The sequence below is a fragment of the Hemicordylus capensis genome, chromosome 1 (genome assembly GCF_027244095.1).
Source record: "Hemicordylus capensis ecotype Gifberg chromosome 1, rHemCap1.1.pri, whole genome shotgun sequence".
NCBI lineage: Eukaryota > Metazoa > Chordata > Lepidosauria > Squamata > Cordylidae > Hemicordylus > Hemicordylus capensis.
This window is the reverse complement of record NC_069657.1, coordinates 406,985,216-407,005,184: the sequence shown is the minus strand read 5'-3', so window position 1 is coordinate 407,005,184 and position 19,969 is coordinate 406,985,216. Positions and strand designations below refer to the sequence as shown.

Here is a 19,969-nt window from a genome sequence, read left to right as displayed (position 1 = left end):
TGAAAAACATCACAGCCAGCGTTTTTGAATGTGCGATGTTATGCTATTTGATTTAATCTTCCTTTGCTTATGGCTGATCTTTGTGAATTGCATTTTGTTCTGTCTTTGGCTGCTTTATTGTTGCATTACCACTGACGTTCTGCAACAACTATAAGGGGAGCAGACTGATGCATTTGCTTAGAGATGTGACCTTAAATTATTCAACAAAATATTTGTAACTCACCCAGCAATAAAAATAGCAGACACTTTCTACACTGAGTTGTTGCTCAGGAATGAATGTAGAGTTGTTGAAAAGTTGATTAACTCAAAATATTGTGTCCCTTTCCTACGAAAAGTGATTAAAAACTTATTCATATATTATACCTTCTGCTTACACCTGCTGCTTCTTTTCTTCATGTCATCTTGCCATGGATTACAACCATTTTGGTCCTGTTGCATTTGTTTTGTTTGTAAAAGCTTTTAAACATTCAAAATCAAGTTTTTGAAACTAATATTTTTCTCAAGTCAAATAGTTACCAGTGACCCACATCCTTACTATAACAATGCACACATTTCTAACCAAAGTACCCACACAGCACTAGCCTTCCTACCCAGTCCGGCGGGGCTAACAAACAGCCAGCAGCAAGAGCTCAAGACAAGAAGTCTGCACTTGCCTCACTCTCTGTACATCCCTATTTCATTAAGCTATTAATACTCCTGATTCTACTCCACTGCCTTGTCCTTGCATACCACAACTCTTTCCCTGGGATACTACAAACCACTTACCAAACCACTTCTTAGAATTAGTGAGCTGGGTCTTACGATCAGTGAGACCCGGTCCGTAAGAGTGAGCGGGGAGAGTGGGCTAAGCCTGCTCTCCCCGCTCACGATCAGAGTGGGAGCCCTGGGCGGTCGAATCAGGAGCCCTCACAATTGCCGGCTCCCTGACGGAGCTGTCAGAGGCTGGGGAGCTCGGGGGCCATGCAGCCCCCGGAAGCTCCAGTATGCCCTGTGTGAGTGCGCAGGGCATACTGGGGAGACCCCCGGAACCGAGAGGCGACTTTTTGCCTCCCCTCCGGGGGTCTACTAGTGAGTAACTGCAGCGTGGAGCCGTGCCGCGGCTACTCGCAATCTTTAAAACCAGGTTTGCGGAGCGCTTGCTCTGCAAACCTGGTTTTAGGGCAGGGGTAGTTAGGCAGGTTACCCGCCTGGGAACCACCAGGCTCGCAGCCGAGCCCGGTGGTTCACATGATGGGGCGAAATCGGGCTAGCCTCCGCTAGCCCGATTTCACCCCATCGTGTGAATAGCCTCAGTGTCTGAACTGGAATGGAGCCAGAGAGTCAAGAAATACTGGTGAATGCGAGCCAAACCTTTGTTTGACTTCCTGATAGAAATCCCTGCTGTGATAACAACATGTTGAGCCGGGTCTCACGATCTGTGAGACCTGGTTTTGACAGAACTGCAGGGAGAGCGGGCTAAGTCCCCTCTCCCCGCAGACGAGTGCGCAGGGAGCCCTGGGCGGCCGGATCGGCCACCCACACGATGGCCAGCTCCGAGACGGAGCCCGTGGGGGGAGCGTGGCCCGCGTGGCCCCCAGAAGCCCCAGTATGCCCTGTGCAAGCGCGCAGGGCATACTGGGAGAGACCCCTGAGCCGGGAGGCTGCTTTTAAGCCTCCCGGCTGGGGTTCTACTCCTGAGTAGGCGCGGCGTGAAGGCACACTGCAGCTACTCACGATCGTAAAAAGCAGGCTTGCAGGAATGCTTGCTCCACAAACCTGCTTTTTACGAGGGGTTCTCGAGCGGGTTTGCCGCTCCAGAACCACAGGGCTCGGCTGCAAGCCCAGTGGTTCTGATGGTCAACAAAAATCAGGCTAGCCTCTGCTAGCCCAATTTTTGTTTATCGTGAGAAGCACCCCACTGACATGGCCCTTCCTGACTGTACTACTGTTGGGTCTTGTAATCCAGCATCTTCGGCCATGTACAGATCTAATTTCATCAGGACCTAACATGGTGCTCTAAAAAGTCCTGATCCCATATCATGGAATTCCCTACTGCCCCTGATTTTATTTATTTTTTATTTGTTTATCTATTGTTAAATTTATATACCACCTTTCATTAAAATAATCCCAAGGTGGTTGATGGAGGAGGATTACCTTCTTGCTGCATAACCCTCCAAGTGCAAAACTGAAGGAGATATTGCTTTTTATTAATGATGGATCGCCCTTGCTGGAGAACCCTCCCAGTACAAAGATGAAGGAAGTATTGCTTTTTATTAATGGTGTCACAAACAATATCCAGGAAGTGCCTTTGACACTCATGTTGGTGTGGAAAGCTTGGTGTGGAAAGCAGCAGAAACGGCTAAAATGACAGAGCGTATGCAGCTAAGGAAGCATATTGAGACCTTTTAAGAGTCTTTGTCTCCCTTCATAACATCTATGAAAGAACAGCATAATATTGACATTAAACAATATTGTTTATTTAGCGTGGCCTAATATTAATTGTTGATTTAAGCAGAAACACTGGTTATGAAGAGCTACAATAGGTTATTGTGCCCATGGTCTGTGATATTTTACATATTTTACGCTCTTTCTCATTCTGATACAACTTATAGTTGAATATTTTTGGAACGTTGGTTTACTAAAATTGAAAGCATTGCTAGTTTCCATTCACATTTTCTTTTCATGTTTATAGCACTAATTTACCATTTTAGAAATGAAAAGTGGAGGGAAATGAAAAGAAATGAGTAATTAAAGACTTCCACTGCCATTGGAACAGAAACTGACATTAGGGCAATTAAGAAAGACTATGCAAGGGTAGTATTAAGTAGATTAAGCAGTTATTCATCACTGATCTAGGAACATAGGAGGTTGCCTTATAGTGAGTTCAGTCATTGTTCCATCTAACGCAGTAGGGTCTACACTGGGGGGGAAGGGGGGTTTCCCAACCTTTTTTTTCCTTTTTAAACAAGGGTACCTCTTCCATCACAAACCTTCAGGTCAGGTAAAGAAATTCTGTCTCTGTCTGTACACACACACAAACAAAATTAAACACACATGCTTAAATATTATCCAGACCAAGTTACTTATGAGACAAGTAAAGTGTGCCATCGAGTCGATTTCGACTCCTGGCGCCCACAAAGCCCTGTGGTTTTCTTTTGGTGGCATACAGGTGGGGTTTACCATTGCCTCCTCCCGCGCAGTATGAAATGATGCCTTTCAGCATCTTCCTATATCACTGCTGCCCAGCGGGGATTTGAACCGGCAACCTTCTGCTTGTTAGTCAAGCATTTCCCCACTGCGCCACTTACGGTACTCCCACTGAAATTAATGTTCAGTAAGTCTGCTTACAAGTAACTTAATCTGTATGTAAGCAGGTGACTGGAGTAGCCCATCTCATAATTGTAACATTTAAGTGTGTTTGCACATGTGCATGCGCATGCTCATGCGTATGGACGCGTGTGCACACACACACTTTTTAAAAAAGCAAACTTAAGTATTAAAGATAGATAAGTTTATTTCGGTCATTGACCAGTAAAGACATCCACACTAAGTTACTCATAAACAGTCTTATTGAAATTAATGGGGAAAGTAATTCATCCTATTAATTTCAGTGGGAGTACTGGGTGCTGATTTTCTGAAGACAATCAGGCAGAGAGACAGGAGGGATACGCTGAGCTTCAGCATGTATCTAGCCAATTAGGTACAGAGGAAGGGAGTCTTCACCCTCTTCTCTCCCCTTCTATGGAGGATGCCTTTGCTTCAAGCTGATGATCCTCGATTGGGGAACAGATAGTGGGGCTGCAGTGTGGAGAGGTGGGTGGGCTCTGAGTACTGACTGGAGGCCCTTCAAGGACCCCTAGGGTACTTAAAGTACCCCTTTTGGGGAAACCCTAGTCTATACTGACTGGCAGCAGTTCTGCAAGGTTTCAGACAAGGGTCTTCTCCAGCCGTACCTGGAGATTTTTATTTATTTGTTTATTTAATTTGTTTTCTACCTTTATGTTCCGCTCTTTCTCCAAGGAGCCCAGAGTGGTGTACATAGTTAAGATTCACCTCACAACAACCCTGTGAAGTAGGTTAGGCTGAGAGAGAAGTGACTGGCTCAGAGTCACCCAGCATTTTTTAATTGGGCACGGCAGGTGGGGCGGGGAAAGAGGCTTCAGTCAAACCTTGCTTCTCTACACTGAACATGCTGGTGTTGAAATTCTGCTTTATTGCAAGGCGGTGGGGAGTAAGATCTTAAAAAAACCATGGGAAGACAAGACAGGACTGCAACAATTTGACAGTGATGTAATTTGGATTTCTTGTGCTCAGTGAGTGAACAAATCGTGGCAATTCCAGTGAAAAGTGTTTAGCACAAAAGTCAGCAGAAAGCATTAGCCCCAATAATCCTGTCACTTGCTGTAATCAATGAGACTATTCTCATGGTCATACGATGATGATGATGATGATGATGATAGGAGTCCAGAGCGGTGTACTACATACTTGTGTTTCTCCTCACAACAACCCTGTGCAGTAGGTGAGGCTGAGAAAGAAGTGACTGGCCCAGAGTCACCCAGCTAGTGTCTTGGCTGAATGGGGATTTGAACTCGGGTTTCCCCGGTCCTAGTCCAGCACTCTAACCACTACACCACGCTGGCTCCTAGGCTCACACTGGGAGCCTAGCCCAATTTCGTATGCCTGTGAAAACCACCGGGCTCGCAGCTGAGCCTGGTCTCACGAAAGCGGGTCACCCGCTTAAATAACCCTCCCCTAAGCCCAGGTTAGTGGAGCAAGCACTCCTCTAACCTGGGCTCTATGATCGTGAGTTCCTGCGGCATGGCTCCGCACCACTGCAACTCACGAGTAGGCCCCCAACCGGAGGCTTAAAAGCAGCCTCTTGGCTCGGGGGTCTCTCCAGCATGCCCTGTGTGCTTGCGCAGGGCATGCTGGAGCTTCTGGGGGACACGCAGCCCGCAATCCCCCCCATGCAGCCCCCGAGCCCCCGCCGGCTCTGTAACAGAGTCAGCAGTTGTGTGGGTGCCCGGTTCAGCCGCCCGAAGCAGACTGACTACTCGTCTGTGGGGAGAGTGGGCTTAGCCCACTCTCCTCACAATCCCCATCCAGGCTCTTCTCACTGATCGTGAGAAGAGCCTCAATGTATATGTTACCTTTCCACTGTAAATGGAGGTGGGAAATAATATTAGATACTTTCTGGATGCACATTTGAGAGGAGTAGCACATTTTCCCAGGTACAAAACACATCACTTCCAGTACTAGTAAAATATCCTTCTCCTGCAATGTAACCAGATGAAGGAAAGACATGGGGGCCTCCCACAAGGAGCTGGGTCTCACGACCCGTGAGACCCGCTTTTGTTAAAACTGCGGGGAGAGTGGGCTAAGCCCGCTCTCCCCACAGACAAGTGGGCAGGGAGCCCTGGGCAGCCAAGTCGGCCGCCCACACGATGGCCGACTCCGTGACGGAGCCACGCGGCCCCCACAAGCCCCAGTATGCCCTGTGCGAGCACACAGGGCATACTGGGGAGACCCCCAAGCCAGGAGGCGGCTTTTTGCCTCCCAGCCGGGGATCTGCTCGTCAGTAGGCGCGGCGCGAAGCCACACCGTGGCTACTCACAAGCCTAAAAAGCAGGTTTGCTGGAGCGCTCGCTCCGCAAACCTGCTTTTTCGCAGGGGTTCTCGAGTGGGTTACCCACTCAAGAACCACCGGGCTTGGCTGCGAGCCTGGGGGTTCTTACGGCCAACAAAAATCGGGCTAGGCTCTCCTGAGAATCGCCCCAAGGAATGAGTAAAACACATTTATTGTGCTGATAACAGAAGGATCCCCAAAAACCTAAATATTTTTCTGCATTGTTACCAGGATCCAACCCATGTGGTGAGTCCAGTTATTGATATCATCAACTTGGACACGTTTGCTTATGTGGCAGCTTCTTCAGACCTGAGAGGAGGTAAGTATGAATACAACTCGCGTACAACTCGCATGTTCAGACAAGATATCAGCAAAGTCAGCCAAGGGGAATGGGAAACTCAGAGGGAAGTACAGAGTTGAAGCATGTTACTATGAGGACTATTTACAATAATGTACAACAGTTTGGTTTACCTAATATGTGTATGGATTTCGTAGAACCATTGTTCCCTCTAATTTTTATCATCAGTGAGTGGAAAGAGTTTTGTTCTGGGCAGCAGTCTCAAGGCACTGTATGCACATAACTCTCTCTCTAACTCTCTCTCTCTCTCTCTCTCTCTCTCTCTCTCTCTCTCTCTCTCTCTCACACACACACACACACACACGGAAAGAATTAATGTGCCAAGCAAAGTGTGCTCCCACAATCTGTCCACTCATTTTCTGTGCAGATGACTTTGCTGCTAGCCCATTGCATTCCTGTGGATTTTCTTGGTAGTTTTACCAGTGCTGCCATGTTTGATGAAGCACACTTGGTATTTTTTTAAAATAAAAAATTGCTCTTCTCTGCTTGAGCTGGATTGGGGGCAGATAGCACTATAGTGCAACAGGGCTATGGAGAGACCAGAAAGTAGGGTTGTGTTAACACAACCCTACTTTCAGGCCTCTTGTCTTGGCACAATTCATAATGCGTAGGGCGAACGTTGAGGTGATGTAGACAAATTGACTCAAATTAGTTTAGCATGGGCCAAGCAAAGTTTAAACATGTTGAGTCCAGACACATAGCAACAGTCCACAGCAATTTGGGAAGGAAGCCCGCATGGTGTAGTCGTTAGAGTGCTGGATTAGGACTGCGGAGACCCAAGTTCAAATCCCCATTCAGCCACGAGACTTGCTGGGTGACTCTAGACTAGTCACTTCTCTCTCAGCCTAACCAACTTCACAAGGTTGTTGCGAGGAGAAACTTAAGTATGTAGTACACTGCTCTGGGCTCCTTGGAGGAGGAGCGGGATATAAAATGTTAATAATAATAATAATAATAATAATACAATATTATTATTATTGGAATATATAATATAATATAATATAATATAATATAATATAATATAATATAATATAATATAATATAATATAATATAATATATTGGAATTGCTGATTTGAAGAGAGAGAAAATCATTGGGAAGCCCATGAGTGTCTTTTCTTTTTCTTTCTTGCTTTCTTGCTTTCTTTCTTTCTTTCTTTAAAATTACACCACAGTTTAAAATTTCATCCCAATTTGAGCTTTTTCCAGCAGTAAATTAATGTATAAGAAGACTTGTGTGTCTGAACACTATTTTATATGCTTTTCATCTTTTGAAGTGTTATTTGATGGCAAATAAATCTCCAAAGAACTGCCTCCCCCCCAAAAAACCACACCAAAAAGATTAGACGGATTTAAGGGTTTTTGGTTTTTCCCCCCTTTGCTTTCAGTCAAAATGTCCCAAATCCTGCAGCACAATACCTTAGTGCCCTATGCCACCCACAGACCACCGGGGTGACCATCTTATTGTAGTTACAGTAATCTAATTACACCAGGTCTTCAATTCACAGCCTGCTTTGGTGTACAGGCTTTCAACTTCCAGTTGAGGTTTCTATTTTTTGTTTAATCTTTTAAAATAACAGGATAACAGAGGGAGAGTGGGGGAGGAAAAGAAAGAGAGCGGGCACAACCCAGCAGAATTTAGTTGTGTCTATAATCCCATTCCATTGCTTTCATGACCAATGTGGGTTGAATAGTGCTCAACGTGTGAAACTCCCTGTTACCCTTTCTTTATATTAAAAATGCACCTCATATTTTTGGTTAACATGATTTTGAGTCCTACCCATAAAGTAAATTTCAGGCTTCCTGGAAAATACTTCAAATGGATTAGCAACGGATAATAAAAAGTGAGAAACCTGAATAACTGAAATATGGACTTACATGCACCATTCCCTCTAAGGCTGGCTCCCAGATGCTTCTTTTCCCACCCACCACCCCTGCACCTCTCCGCACCACCGCTCGATCCCACATAGTGGCAGCAGTGAATGGACTCAGAGGAAGACGACTCCCTCCTTCATTAGAGCCCGGGAGGCGGGAGGCGAGGGATCTTGCCCAGAGCCCACGCCTCCACCAATCTCCGCCCACTGCTCAGGCTGTTGTGAAGGAGGGAATAGTTTCCCTCCGAGTCCGTTTACTGCCTCCACCACGTGGGATCGGCAGCAGTGAACGGAACTCTGAGGGAGACGATTCCCTCCTTAACAAGAGCCCGAGTGGTGGGCGGAGAGCCTCTACCTCCCCATCCACCACTCAGACTCTAGGGAAGGAGGGAATCATCTCCCTCTGAGTCCCATTGGCTGCTGCTGATCCCACATGGGATCGAGCAGTGGGTGGGGAGAGGCGATGGGGAAAGTTGGCGGGGGGAGCAGCAGCTGCAGAGGAAGTGAGCAGCAGTTATAGATCGCTGCGCGGGAGGCTTGGGGAGTGTGTGTGCACACGCAGCCACACACCTTAGAGGGAACGGTGCTTAGAACATCCTTTTTCAGAACACTGAAAAATCAATTCCATTGCTAATTTATTAAGCTCCTCTTGGACTCCATCATTGTGTTGGGACTGCTGTTAAGGATTTCTGTTTTAGACTGTGGGCCCTTTTGGGATAGGGAACCATTTTCTCATGCCCTTTGTGATATAAACCACCTTGAGAACTTTTTGTTGAAAATTGCTATATAAATATGTATTAATAATAATATAGACTGTCAGGATGAGGAAGATTACTCAAAGTAGTCCCATTGATGTGGCTGTCCTGGGGCTACTTTGAGTAATCTTTCTCATCATGTAGGCCAATAAAAACAATAATGGCTAGCATTCAGACTAAAGTTGTATGTGCAAAGATATATTCTGCATATGCGCAGGGGAGGGGTGATTTTTGTTCCTTCCTTCTGCAGCCCACTCAACCACCGGATAATATGTCCATGGGGTTCCTGTGACCCTCACACAATGGGGTGGAGAGGGAAAGGGAGATTAGCAAAAATTGTACCCCACCCCCTGTTGCATAATGCTAGTGAGGCTGTGAGGAGTTGAGGAGAAAACAAAACTATAACATGGATTAAGTCAATTACTGTTTGTGAGGTGACACAGAAGTCACATGTATTCCATATTATATAAACATGAATGACTGCGAGGATGCAAAAAACTAGATTTTAAGATGGTGGTTGACATGATCCACAGTCCTCCTTTGCACTTGGAGCCTTCAGTACAGCCTTCAGTACAGGGATGCTGAGGATTCCTGGCAGGCCCTTGGCTCTCTACGGTCCTCCAAAGCCCTGCTTCCATCACTGGAGGGCTGCAGACATCACTGGAGGGCTGCAGATCATGTCAGCTACTAATTCTTAATCTTAGATAATAATGAGATTTGGACTCCTCCTAACAGACTAAGAGTCATATGGATTGGGTTGTTTGAAACCAAGATTATATGATGTGAAGCATCTTCTGCAGTTATGGAAATATGATCATAAGAGCTGTCTCTAATCCTTCTACACCTGCTAATTATTTTGTATTTAGGGTTTGACTGGAGCCTCCATTTTAAATGGGAACAACTTTCTGCAGAGCACAAGGCAAAGCGAACAAACCCCACAGAGCCCATCAAGTAAGTGACAGGACTGAGGAAAGGAAAACAGAGGTGATAGGGAGGTTTCTTGAAAGAACTGTGAAAGAGAGCCAAATAGGTTTGTCACTTTAATACACAGAGGGAAAAGTACTCAATGACACTTTGACCCAAAGCCTGCTAAGCCACTGGAAATTTTTTCAAAGACTTAACTTGATTGCATTCTAAATGCACACATCAAACCGTTGTTCTAAAGTTTTTATAATAAGGACTAGGTTGCCTTCGCTTCCACGCGGCAATGGTGGTGGTGGTCATGATGATGATGAAGATATGTGTGTATAGGGCAACAGTTGTTATATGTTGAGAATCACTTCAAAAGTTCAGCCCCTCCAACCCCAGGACAGAAATCTATCCCCACAACTAGTCCATTCTCAGAACTCAGACCCAGGCCCAGGTTCACACAACATAGTGGTACTCAAGTACAGGAGAACTGTCAGTTCCTGACAGGCATGTGCTCCTGCTGCTGCTGCTGCTGCTTCTGCATCACTGGAACCCAGAAATGTCTGGTGGAGAATATCCAGTACCTACCTCAGCCTGACATTCACCCATCTAGCCCCAACATTTGAAGTTGGCTTGACAAAGTCAGGCTGAGGTGGGCACTAGATATTCTCCACCAGACACCAGGTCACACAAATGGCCAGTGTGCATGTGTGGCAGGCCCCCAAATGGCCACTGCACACAGACAGTGGCCCAAAACACCCTGGGGAGACCAGCAGGGGGAGGAGAGCCACTGGACACCCCACATGGCCGCCGCAGCACCCCCAAGGCTGAACCCCTCAAGCCAAGCTCAGACCCGTCTGGCTGATTCAGCTCAACTTCGACCCAAACCGGGCCTGGTTCATCTCGTGGGTGAGCCTTCATGCTGAGCCGGTTCGAGGTTGAGCAAGCTCCAGTACCTACCTCAGCCTGACATTCACCCATCTGGCCCCAACATTTGAAGTTGGCTTGACAAAGTCAAGCTGAGGTGGGCACTAGATATTCTCCACCAGACACCAGGTCACACAAATGGCCAACTCAACCTCGAACCAGCTCACATTTCCCCAATAGAAGCAGCTGCAGCAGTGGGATAGCATGGCTAGAGAGAGCCGGCAGTTCTCCCATACTTACTTGCCGCCCTGTGTTGTGAACCCAGCCCACCTTGTGCATATCAGTTGCTTTTGCTAACCAAGGGTATTTTCTTTCCATTTCTGGAATTGCTCCAAGGCAGAACCCCACCACCACCACCACCACCACACACACACACCCCTTTTCAGCCACACCATAGCACATCATCAGAATGACCTAAGGCAAAATCTTCTGCAAGGCATGAACAGAGCTGCTGAGAATGGACCCATGCCCCATGAATGGTGGGATTTGCAACACCATCTGCTATGCATCTCATCCCACTCAGTGCCACTTCTTTACATTTGTTCTCAGCTAATCTGGAGGGAAATGAAGAGGATGGGGGGGGCACCCAACAACAATACTTCTGATTTGAAATCAAGATCCAGCTGGTTTCAAAAGGCTTCTTAAAAGCTCTTTCTTTGTCCTCCTAAATAGGTATGACTTCCCCCTTCCTCTTGAGATAGTGCTCCTAGCAGGATAAAGCTAAATACAGAGCCCTGGCTAAATAATGAAATGGAAATACCCCCTTAAGCGCTAAATGCATTTTTGGTTGGGAAGCCTGCAATCAGGGCTGTGAACTTAGGGCTTGTAGGAGTTGTGCTGATGAGTGCATTAGCCACTCGTTACATGCTGCTGCGGTGGGGGAGGGGGAGCGATGACTGGCAGAAAAATACTAAGGGTACTTTGAAGCGTTGCTTGCCCAGAGACAGAGAGACCTTTTCTGTATGCAAGTATTAGACAGAATAGAAGGAATCCTCTTAATCACCTTTTCTTTCTCTGAAAAATAGTGTCACGAGTTTAGCTGACTTGATTAGCATGAAAGTGCCGATTGCTTTGCTTTTGTCTGACAAAATTGAGAGGTGATCAGGAACCTGGCAGATGAGCTAAATATTCATTGATGGCTCTAGCCTTTGCAAGGTAATACCCATCAGAGTTTGGGAGAGAGACAGAGATGAAACTGTTAGACTCTTGTGCCTTGATGGCTATAGGCTACCTCCAGATTCAGAGGCAGGGTGTGGGCATGCCTGCATCTCCCGGTTGTGGGCTTCCCAGAGGCATCTGTGGGCCACTGTGGGAAATAAGGTGCTACACTAGATAGGCCTCGGGTCTGATCCTGCAGAATTGTGAGGCACTTCGCACGACACGTGCAAAGCGCCTGATGGGGTTCTGCGGGGAGAGCAGCCTTAGCCCGCTCTCCCCGCAGATGAGCAGCCGCTCATAGCTGGGCAGCTGGATCGGCCGCCCACACGACTGCCAGCTCCGTCACGGAGCCAGTGGGGGCTGCGGGGATAGGGGGCTGCGCAGACCCCAGAAGTTCCAGGATGCCACCCCATGAGCCCGGTGGTTCCCACGCTCCACAGAAAGTGGGTTAAGCTCCTTGAGCCCACTTTCCATTGATCGTGGGAATAGCCTCTGTATGTTATTAAGCCAGAAGGAGGTTTTGCAGTGTGGAGAGGGAGAGAGAGGGAGAAAGAGAGAGAGCGCGCACAGGGGGGCTATTCTCACAAACGGGAAAAATCGGGCTAGGAGCGCCTAGCCCGATTTTTGCCGATCGTGTAAACCACCGGGCTCGCAGGCAAGCCTGGTGGTTTACAAGCGGGTCACCCGCTTCTGTAGCCCTCCCCTCAGCTCGGGTTTGCGGAGCGAGTGCTCCGCAAACCCGGGCTATCTGATTGTAAGTAGCCGCGGCGCAGTTACTCACAAGTAGACCCCTGGAAGGGAGGTGAAAAGCCGCCTCTCGGTTCCGGGGGTCTCCCCAGTATGCCTTGCGCACTCACACAGGGCATACTGGAGCTTCCGGGGGCCGCCTGGCCCCCGAGCTCCCCAGCCCCCGCCAGCTCCATCACAGAGCCGGCAATTGTGTGGGCGGCCGATCCAGCTGCCCAGGGCTCCCTCCCCACTCGTGTGCGGGGACAGCGGGCTTAGCCCACTCTCCCCGGTCACGGTTCTAAACCAGGTCTCACTGATTGTGAGACCCGGCTCAGGATATTTTTTAGCAGAAATCAACTAATGGGGTGCATACTAGCATGTTTTAGGGTAGGGTGTTGCAGCAATTGCTCTTTTGGAATCTGGCACAGGAGTTGCAGTTGTGCTATCTGCAGCTGGAATCCTTTGTCTTCCGCTGTGTTCTGCTTGTATATTTGCAAAAAAGAGACCATGAGGTCATTCAAACAATCAAAAACTGTGTTCTATCCAGGTTTGGGAGCTATGTGTGCCCCCAATTTTCAGTTGTGTAGAAGTAAGGTAGGAGCAAAAAAATGATTGTGTGGAAGCAAGGTAAGAGGAAAACCTGGGTAGCTTTTCCTCCTACCTTGCTTCCACACAACCGAAAATTGGCAGCACACACAGCTCCCAAACCCAGGTAGAAGACAGTTTTTGATTGTGTGAATGACCTCCCTAAATCTCTCTCTCCAAAGAAAACTAAAAGGGTATTCACACGACTTGCAGGTGGGTGGACGGAAAGACAGGGTCCAACTCACCTCCCCCCCCCCAACGATGGTGTGCCTCCTCTTCGGGAACGCTGCTGCCTGCCCACATAATCCACGCTGCTTGGATCCCAGTGCTTGGATCAGCTTGGATCTTGGCACTCCACATGAGCAGCATAGCCTAGGCTGGGCTGCCCTAGCCTGTGTTAAGCTGCTTGTGAGAACAGTCTTATGGTCTTATAGTATTTCCCCTGGATCTCTCATTATTCAGGGAAGTTGGAATGCATAACAATATTCTCAGCAATCTTTGTCTTTGTCTCCCCTTTTGGTATGTGTCTTATAGGGGAGTTCTGAATATTAGATTACTTGGATAGCAGAGCCTTGTTCAGACATTGAGGCTGTTCACACACGCGTGCAAAACTGGTCTAAGGGAGCCCAGTCTGTTTTTGCCATATGTGTGAGCTGCTGGAATAGGGCCGATCCTGGAGGCTACACGGCAGCAAACCCGCCTATTTAGCCACGATCTAAATGAGGATAAGGGAGAGAGTGCTCCCTTAGCCTCATTTTTGTGCTTATGTCAGCCGTGGCTGCTTGCAGCCGCGGCTGGCACGCTTGGGGAGGGGAGATTCCCATAATGCACCGCACACTTGTGGACTTAATGCACTTACGCAGTGCATTATTGGAACTCCGGGGGCAGCGTTCCCTGGCACCCTGACCCCCAGAGCTGCAGAGGGAGCTTTTGCTTGTCTGGGTGGGCGATCGACCCGCTCAGGGAAGAAGAGGAGATCGTCTGCAGGGAAGGTAGGTTAAACCCGCCTTCCCCGCAGCCTGCCCACGAGCCTTTCTCACAGATTGTGAGAAAAGGCTCATTATGTTGTACATGCATACATGTGTCTGTACTCATATGCATGTATGGATGAATAACTGTAGATGTGTTCCTTTTAAAAGTTAACATGGGTATAGGCTCCTTCAAATGCAGAGAGGTTCAGATAGGAAGTGTACTACTGTACATACATGCAACATAATGTGAGAATAATTGTACATGTGTTCAAATCTGTATATGTGTGCACTGTACACAGATTGTGCATAAACTGCGTTAAACATATTATTGGCCTCTTGTCACCTCTATATGTACAAATTTTGAATCTATAGTTTAAAATGCGGTGCTTCCATGTGACCAAGATATGTTTGCAACTCTGACTTTTGTAGAGAGATGAAGACAGACTGCACTTCACCATCATATGTACATAAACATTGCAAAGAGGTCTGCCGCGCCATAATACTTGAAGCAGCAGCCCTGCCTTTCAGGAAGCTCCTCCTAAATCATTCTTGTGACACATGCTTTAGGCAGTGGTTTAAAGTTTGTGCACCTTCTTAGCATGCATAAAAAGAAATTATTGATTATTTATGAGGTTATTTGTTATCATTTCCCTCTCTGTTCTTAACACTTTGGACAGCTTGCAGCATAAAAGCAGATTTCCAAAGCAGCATTGACATACATAATGCCATATCAAAGTCTAAACTATTTGAGCTAAAAACTGCAAAAATATAACTGCAAAAATCCTTGTTTAAAGTTGCCCATTTTTCCTCCTTGCACCATCTTGCAGGGGGCACTTGGGCAAATCCCTTCACTTGCCCCCTGATGGTGAACTGAGCCCCTAACTCCAATAGTGCACATGGGCACACATGCTGGACCCCTGTCCAGTGGCAGAAGTGGGCTGGATTCCTCCAGTGCCTGGCAAAGACAGTGGGTGTTCCTCCATCTGCGCCACTACTTATAGCTAGAGCAGTGGCACCCTAGCTATGGGTGGTGGCACTGAAGAAGATGTGTCCCTGCTCTCATTGCTGCCCACTACTACCTGGTAAGCTCCTCATTGCCCCTGGCAAGCTTTCTGGGCAATAGTGAACAGCAGTGGGTGCTTCTTCTTCTTCTGCTCTGCCATTTTAGATTTCCCATCGTGCCATGCAGCATGAAGGGATGGGACATGGCAATTTAAAATGAAGACAAGTCTGGTGCAGCTGCTCACACAAAGATGGGCACTGGGGTATGGGTTGGCTGGGTGGGGTCTTCAGGCTCGTGCCTAACCTTGGCAGCCCCTGGTGCCACCTCTTCCCACTCCTCAGAAGCCAGAGAACCATCATTTCACATCACTTTCTTTATCGCCCATCCAGGTGGACTGCTCTCTAGCTCAGGGGTTCTCAACATTGGGTCCCCAGATGTTATTGGACTTCAACTCCCATAATCCCCAACCCAAGGCTACTGAGTCTGGGGATTATGGGAGTTGAAGTCCAAGAACATCTGGGGACCCAATGTTGGGAATCCCTGCTCTAGCTCACATTCTCATTGAGGAACCATAGCTAACACTTTGGCCCTCCTTTAGCCTCCCTCAAGATTATGCTGAGATTATGGTGGTGGTGGTGGTGGTGGTGGTGGTGGTGGTGGTGGTGGTGGTGGGTGGCTTACATGTCCCTCAGCTTAATGCAGGCATTGCAGAACTCCACACACCACTTCAGGACTCTAACACACCCTAGTGGCACTGTTGCGCAAGAAAGCAGTACCAGAACTTCTTGTGCAGTCACACATTGTGGACTCTTTCTGTTATTCCCAATGGAAGTAGCACATGACATGGGCAATAAGCTCTCTTGTGCTGCACCTTTGCTGTGTGTTTTACTACTACTACTACTGCTAATATGGATATTTATATACCGCCCTTCAACCAAAGTTCTCAAAGCAGTTTACATTCAGAAATAAATAATACATAAATAAGATGGTCCCCTGTCCCCAAAGGGCTCAAAATCTAAAAAGACACCAGCAACAGCCACTGGAGGGATGCTGTGCTGGGGTTAGAACCCCAACAGTGGCATAGGCAGTTCTGCAATGCCCGTGTTACACTGTGGACATGTGAGCCATTTTCATGATTTCTTCAGCACCTAAAAATCAAGGCAGTATACCAAATTAACAATGATAGGAAGATCCTGCCCAGAAGCTTACAAGCAGACAGACACATAAGGAAAAGAAAAGAAGAGGGGCATAGGGAAAGACAGTGGATGTGGTGGGGGGGGGGGAGATGCTACATTAAAATCTCAGCAAATTAGAAAAGTCCTGGGAGAACAGAATACTGTATTGTCTTGATATGCTTCTTGTGGGAGAATCATACTACTGCTACTATAGCTACTGCTACTATAGCTGCTACAGAAAATTACAATAAACCACAGGCTAAGCTTACAAGAGTGTTGTCAGCCTTATGTCTGGGAATTAAATAGAAACAAATCTGTCAGCAATATGTGTGTGCCAGGAAATGTAACGCAAATGTACATGCTTGTTTGTGTATCTCATGCACATGTGCCCAAGTAAGAGATTCTCCTTCCTTTCTTTCTTCCTTTCTTTCTTTCCCAATCATGCAGAACTCCTATAATTGCAGGGGGTCTTTTTGTGATTGACAAGACCTGGTTCAATCATCTTGGGAAATATGACCCTGCTATGGACATCTGGGGTGGAGAGAACTTTGGTGAGTCACTGGCCGCATTTGCACGTAATGTGGACAGCGGACCAGTGGTTAATTTTTCAATCTGTGAATCACATCGCAGACGTTCATCCAACATCAACTTCCAGTTTCAGGAGCCCCTCCCTCTTCCTGGTCCACTGAGGCCACATCCCAGAAAGCTCCATAGCGTTGGCATTGCCAGTCCGTGGACAAGGCATCAGCACATCACAGGAACAGCTGCCATTTGCCATGATCTTAAAGAGTGTGTGCCAAGTGTGATCATTCCTTTTTGGAACAGTCCACACTCCTTCAGCATGGAAAGGGCATTTAAATCCCTTTAAATGCCATGCCATGCCATGCCATGCCCGTGCTTCTTCTGACAGTCATAGCACCACCGCCATCCTAAGAGCCCTGAAACAAAACTATCTCACACAAGCACAGTTTCTGGCAGGGGGTGGTGGTGATGTTGAGGGGCACTATTTTTCCTGTTACTCAGGAAAGGGAAGAGAAGGGAAGGGAACATGATGACTTCCTAGGAGGGCATATGTATATGTGGGGGGGAAATGACCCTGGGCTCTGGCCTGTTATGATCTAAGATGCTCGTTTGAGGGCTTACCCAGCAAAGCAGTCCATGCAGACCAAACCACACTCATGTTCCCTTGGCAGATTGCTTCCAGTGGACTTGCACTCCCATGAGAGGATCAGTCTACTGGGGAGAACCTTAGGATAAAACACCTATTGGACTCTGTGCTCTTGAGGTGAGCAAAGCCAACAAAGGAGCCCCCACTTGTGTGGGCCCCTACTCTCTCTGGTTAAAGACAGAACTTTTGCAATGCGTCCCCCTCCTCCCCTGGGAAGCCTTGCATGGACCCGAAAGAGATAGTGACAATCTTTGCTCTGCATTGCAAGGAGGAACAGCTAGTGATTAATTATTCCAAATCGAAAATCCTGTGTTTTAGTAGTAGAGCAAGAAAATCCACTTGGTCTCTGAATGGACAACTAATAGAGCAAGTGAGTGAAGCAAATTAAATATCTTGGTGTGGATCTCTCAGCAAAATGGTGGGAAATCTGCACATACAAAAATGGTTTCTGAAACGGCGAGACACAGCGCAGCAGCAATACAGAGATTTCATAATGCCCAAGGTGGTGGCTTCATCCCTGCAGCTTTGTAACCGTATTCAGCTAAAATAATTCCTCAGCTCTTGTACGGTGTCCAATTAGGCCCATATATCAATTCTGTAATGCTAGAGAGGATTCAGTCCGGTTTTTTGAGAGCTTTGATTGGTACGCCGAGATGTACACCCAATGTGGTCTTATGCATGGAGGCAGGCCTTTTAAAGACAGAGACATGGGCATGGCTTTTAATTATTTATTATTGGTTAAAAATACATCTGTGTCCAGTTAGACTTATCCCCATGCTTCTCATGGTAGACCCACAGCTGGCATGGAGCTTAACAGTGATCAATAAGCTTTGCTCTATAGGTTTATCTCCTGGACTATTATTGGAAATGGGTCTAGTGAATGCAAAAAAAAGTAACACGCCAGTGGTTAGAAGATACTGAGACTCAAAATGATTGGGCATGTTTACCTGAGTTTTATAAAGTAATAAAGATTAGGGTGGGCCTTTCCCCTGCCTCATATTTAGAAAGAAAACACACTGCAAAGGTGCAGCACAAGAGAGCTTTTCATAAATTTTGTTGGGCATTCACGAGAGGTAGAGTGAATGCTCTTCCTTCTGCCCTATTCTCTGGGAAATTTCAACACCTTCCCTTAGAGGCTCGGAGGTGTCCTTGTGGTTGTGGCGAAATATTGAATTGAAGTGACAATCCATGTGTGAGAGCCTCACTGCATGTGCGGACAGGGAAAAACATCGGGTGCAGGGATGGATCTTTGCTCTCATTCAGAATTCCCGGGTTCAGACTGGTGTTGTGCTGGATGCAGATCTGCTGCTCTGGAGAATTACAGGAGAGGGGTGCCCCAATTTCCAGCAATCCCAGGAGGGTGGGGTTGCCATTTCAGGGCATAAGCAGGGGTGGACCTGTCCAAATGGGTGGATGAGAGGCAGCGGGCACGCTTTGACAGATTCTTAGCGGCAGGCACCAAGACAGGGAGAGTAGTTGGTGGGGTAACCATCCCCACAACTTTCCTATATAGAGAAACCAGGCTGGGCATCATCTGCTGTCTGGCCCACATGGCCTGACACTCTCATGAGAAAACGGTTCAAGGGAGAAGGGGATGTCATAACACATTATTAGCGATTTGGCTCCACACTCCCCCCTCAGGTGGTTCTTGTCATGAGTTGTGAGGGGTGTCTCCATGGCCATACATTCTCATGAGTTTGCGGTCCCTTCAGGATCAGCATCCATCATTATCACAGAGGAGGAATCTCCTCTCTCAGTGCTGGCAGTGCTATTCCTGCTGCCCAGCCCGTCTCATGAGTAAACCTAGGGACCACACAGGTACTCCCAAGGGGAAGGGGCTGGGCCACCCTTCCCCAACATAATTGTAGAAAAAGTAGACCTTAGCCATTCAAGAACCCCTGGTTGGGGCTGCCCATTAAACCCAACCTCGGGTATCCCCACCCAGCCGTTTGGTTCCATCGCAGTGCTCTAATGGAGTGTCCTACTTATGTTGCCACCTGGAGTGCATGTGCTTGGGACGTACATCTTTGTCACTTCATTTGGGGGGAACAAATCAGTTGGTTTCCATCCTGTCATCCCGTCCCTTTCCCTCCTGCTTGCCAGGAGGGCGGAGCAAGGGACAGAGTGAGAAGAGGGCATACCCCTGTGTGACCTTGCCATTTGACAGGCTGACAAGCATGGGCTGGAATGCAGCAGCAGCCCTGTTGCAAGGCAACTGCTTTGTTGGATCGAAGACAGGAGGGGTGGGGCGAATGCTCGGAGAGATGGCCAGCAAGAAGAGCTGCAGGCATGGAGTGGGCACGATCCCGGGCATGTCTGTGCCATCGTCTCTATGATTGTCATTCCAGAAACAGCATGGAACCACAGTTATGGCGCTGTCTATGTTTGCTAATGCTGCAGCAGCCAGACCTCTGGTTTCCTTTGTGCAAACCAAAGGTTCAAATTGGAGTTTAGTGAGGCAAACCGCAGGTTGCCTTTGCCCTGAAACCATGTTTGCATGCATTCAGATGTAACGGAGTTCCAACCTCTGCCCCAATTAACTCCGGTTTCACGTTACATCCAATTGCGGCCTCTGTCACTCTGCAGCCACATCTTTGCTTTGAACATTTGTTTTTTTAGAGGCAGGGTGTCTGGATATTTCTAGGTAGCTATCACTTCAAAAGTCCCATTTGCTAGAAATCCTAGCAAAAAAAAATGACTCTTTCAATGCTTTTATTTATTATTATTTATTTATTAAAACATTTTAATACCACC

The 19,969-nt window shown here is 47.5% G+C and overlaps 1 protein-coding gene across 1 annotated transcript in view; it reads left to right on the top strand.

The window, feature by feature from the left end:
* Positions 1 to 19,969, top strand: part of GALNT14 (polypeptide N-acetylgalactosaminyltransferase 14) — a 373,865-nt gene that overhangs the window by 322,496 nt on the left and 31,400 nt on the right. The window contains exons 7-9 of the mRNA XM_053306849.1: positions 5,837 to 5,924; positions 9,457 to 9,541; positions 16,495 to 16,598. Coding sequence (XP_053162824.1) covers positions 5,837 to 5,924; positions 9,457 to 9,541; positions 16,495 to 16,598 — 277 coding nt within the window. The remainder of the gene's footprint in view (positions 1 to 5,836; positions 5,925 to 9,456; positions 9,542 to 16,494; positions 16,599 to 19,969) is intronic.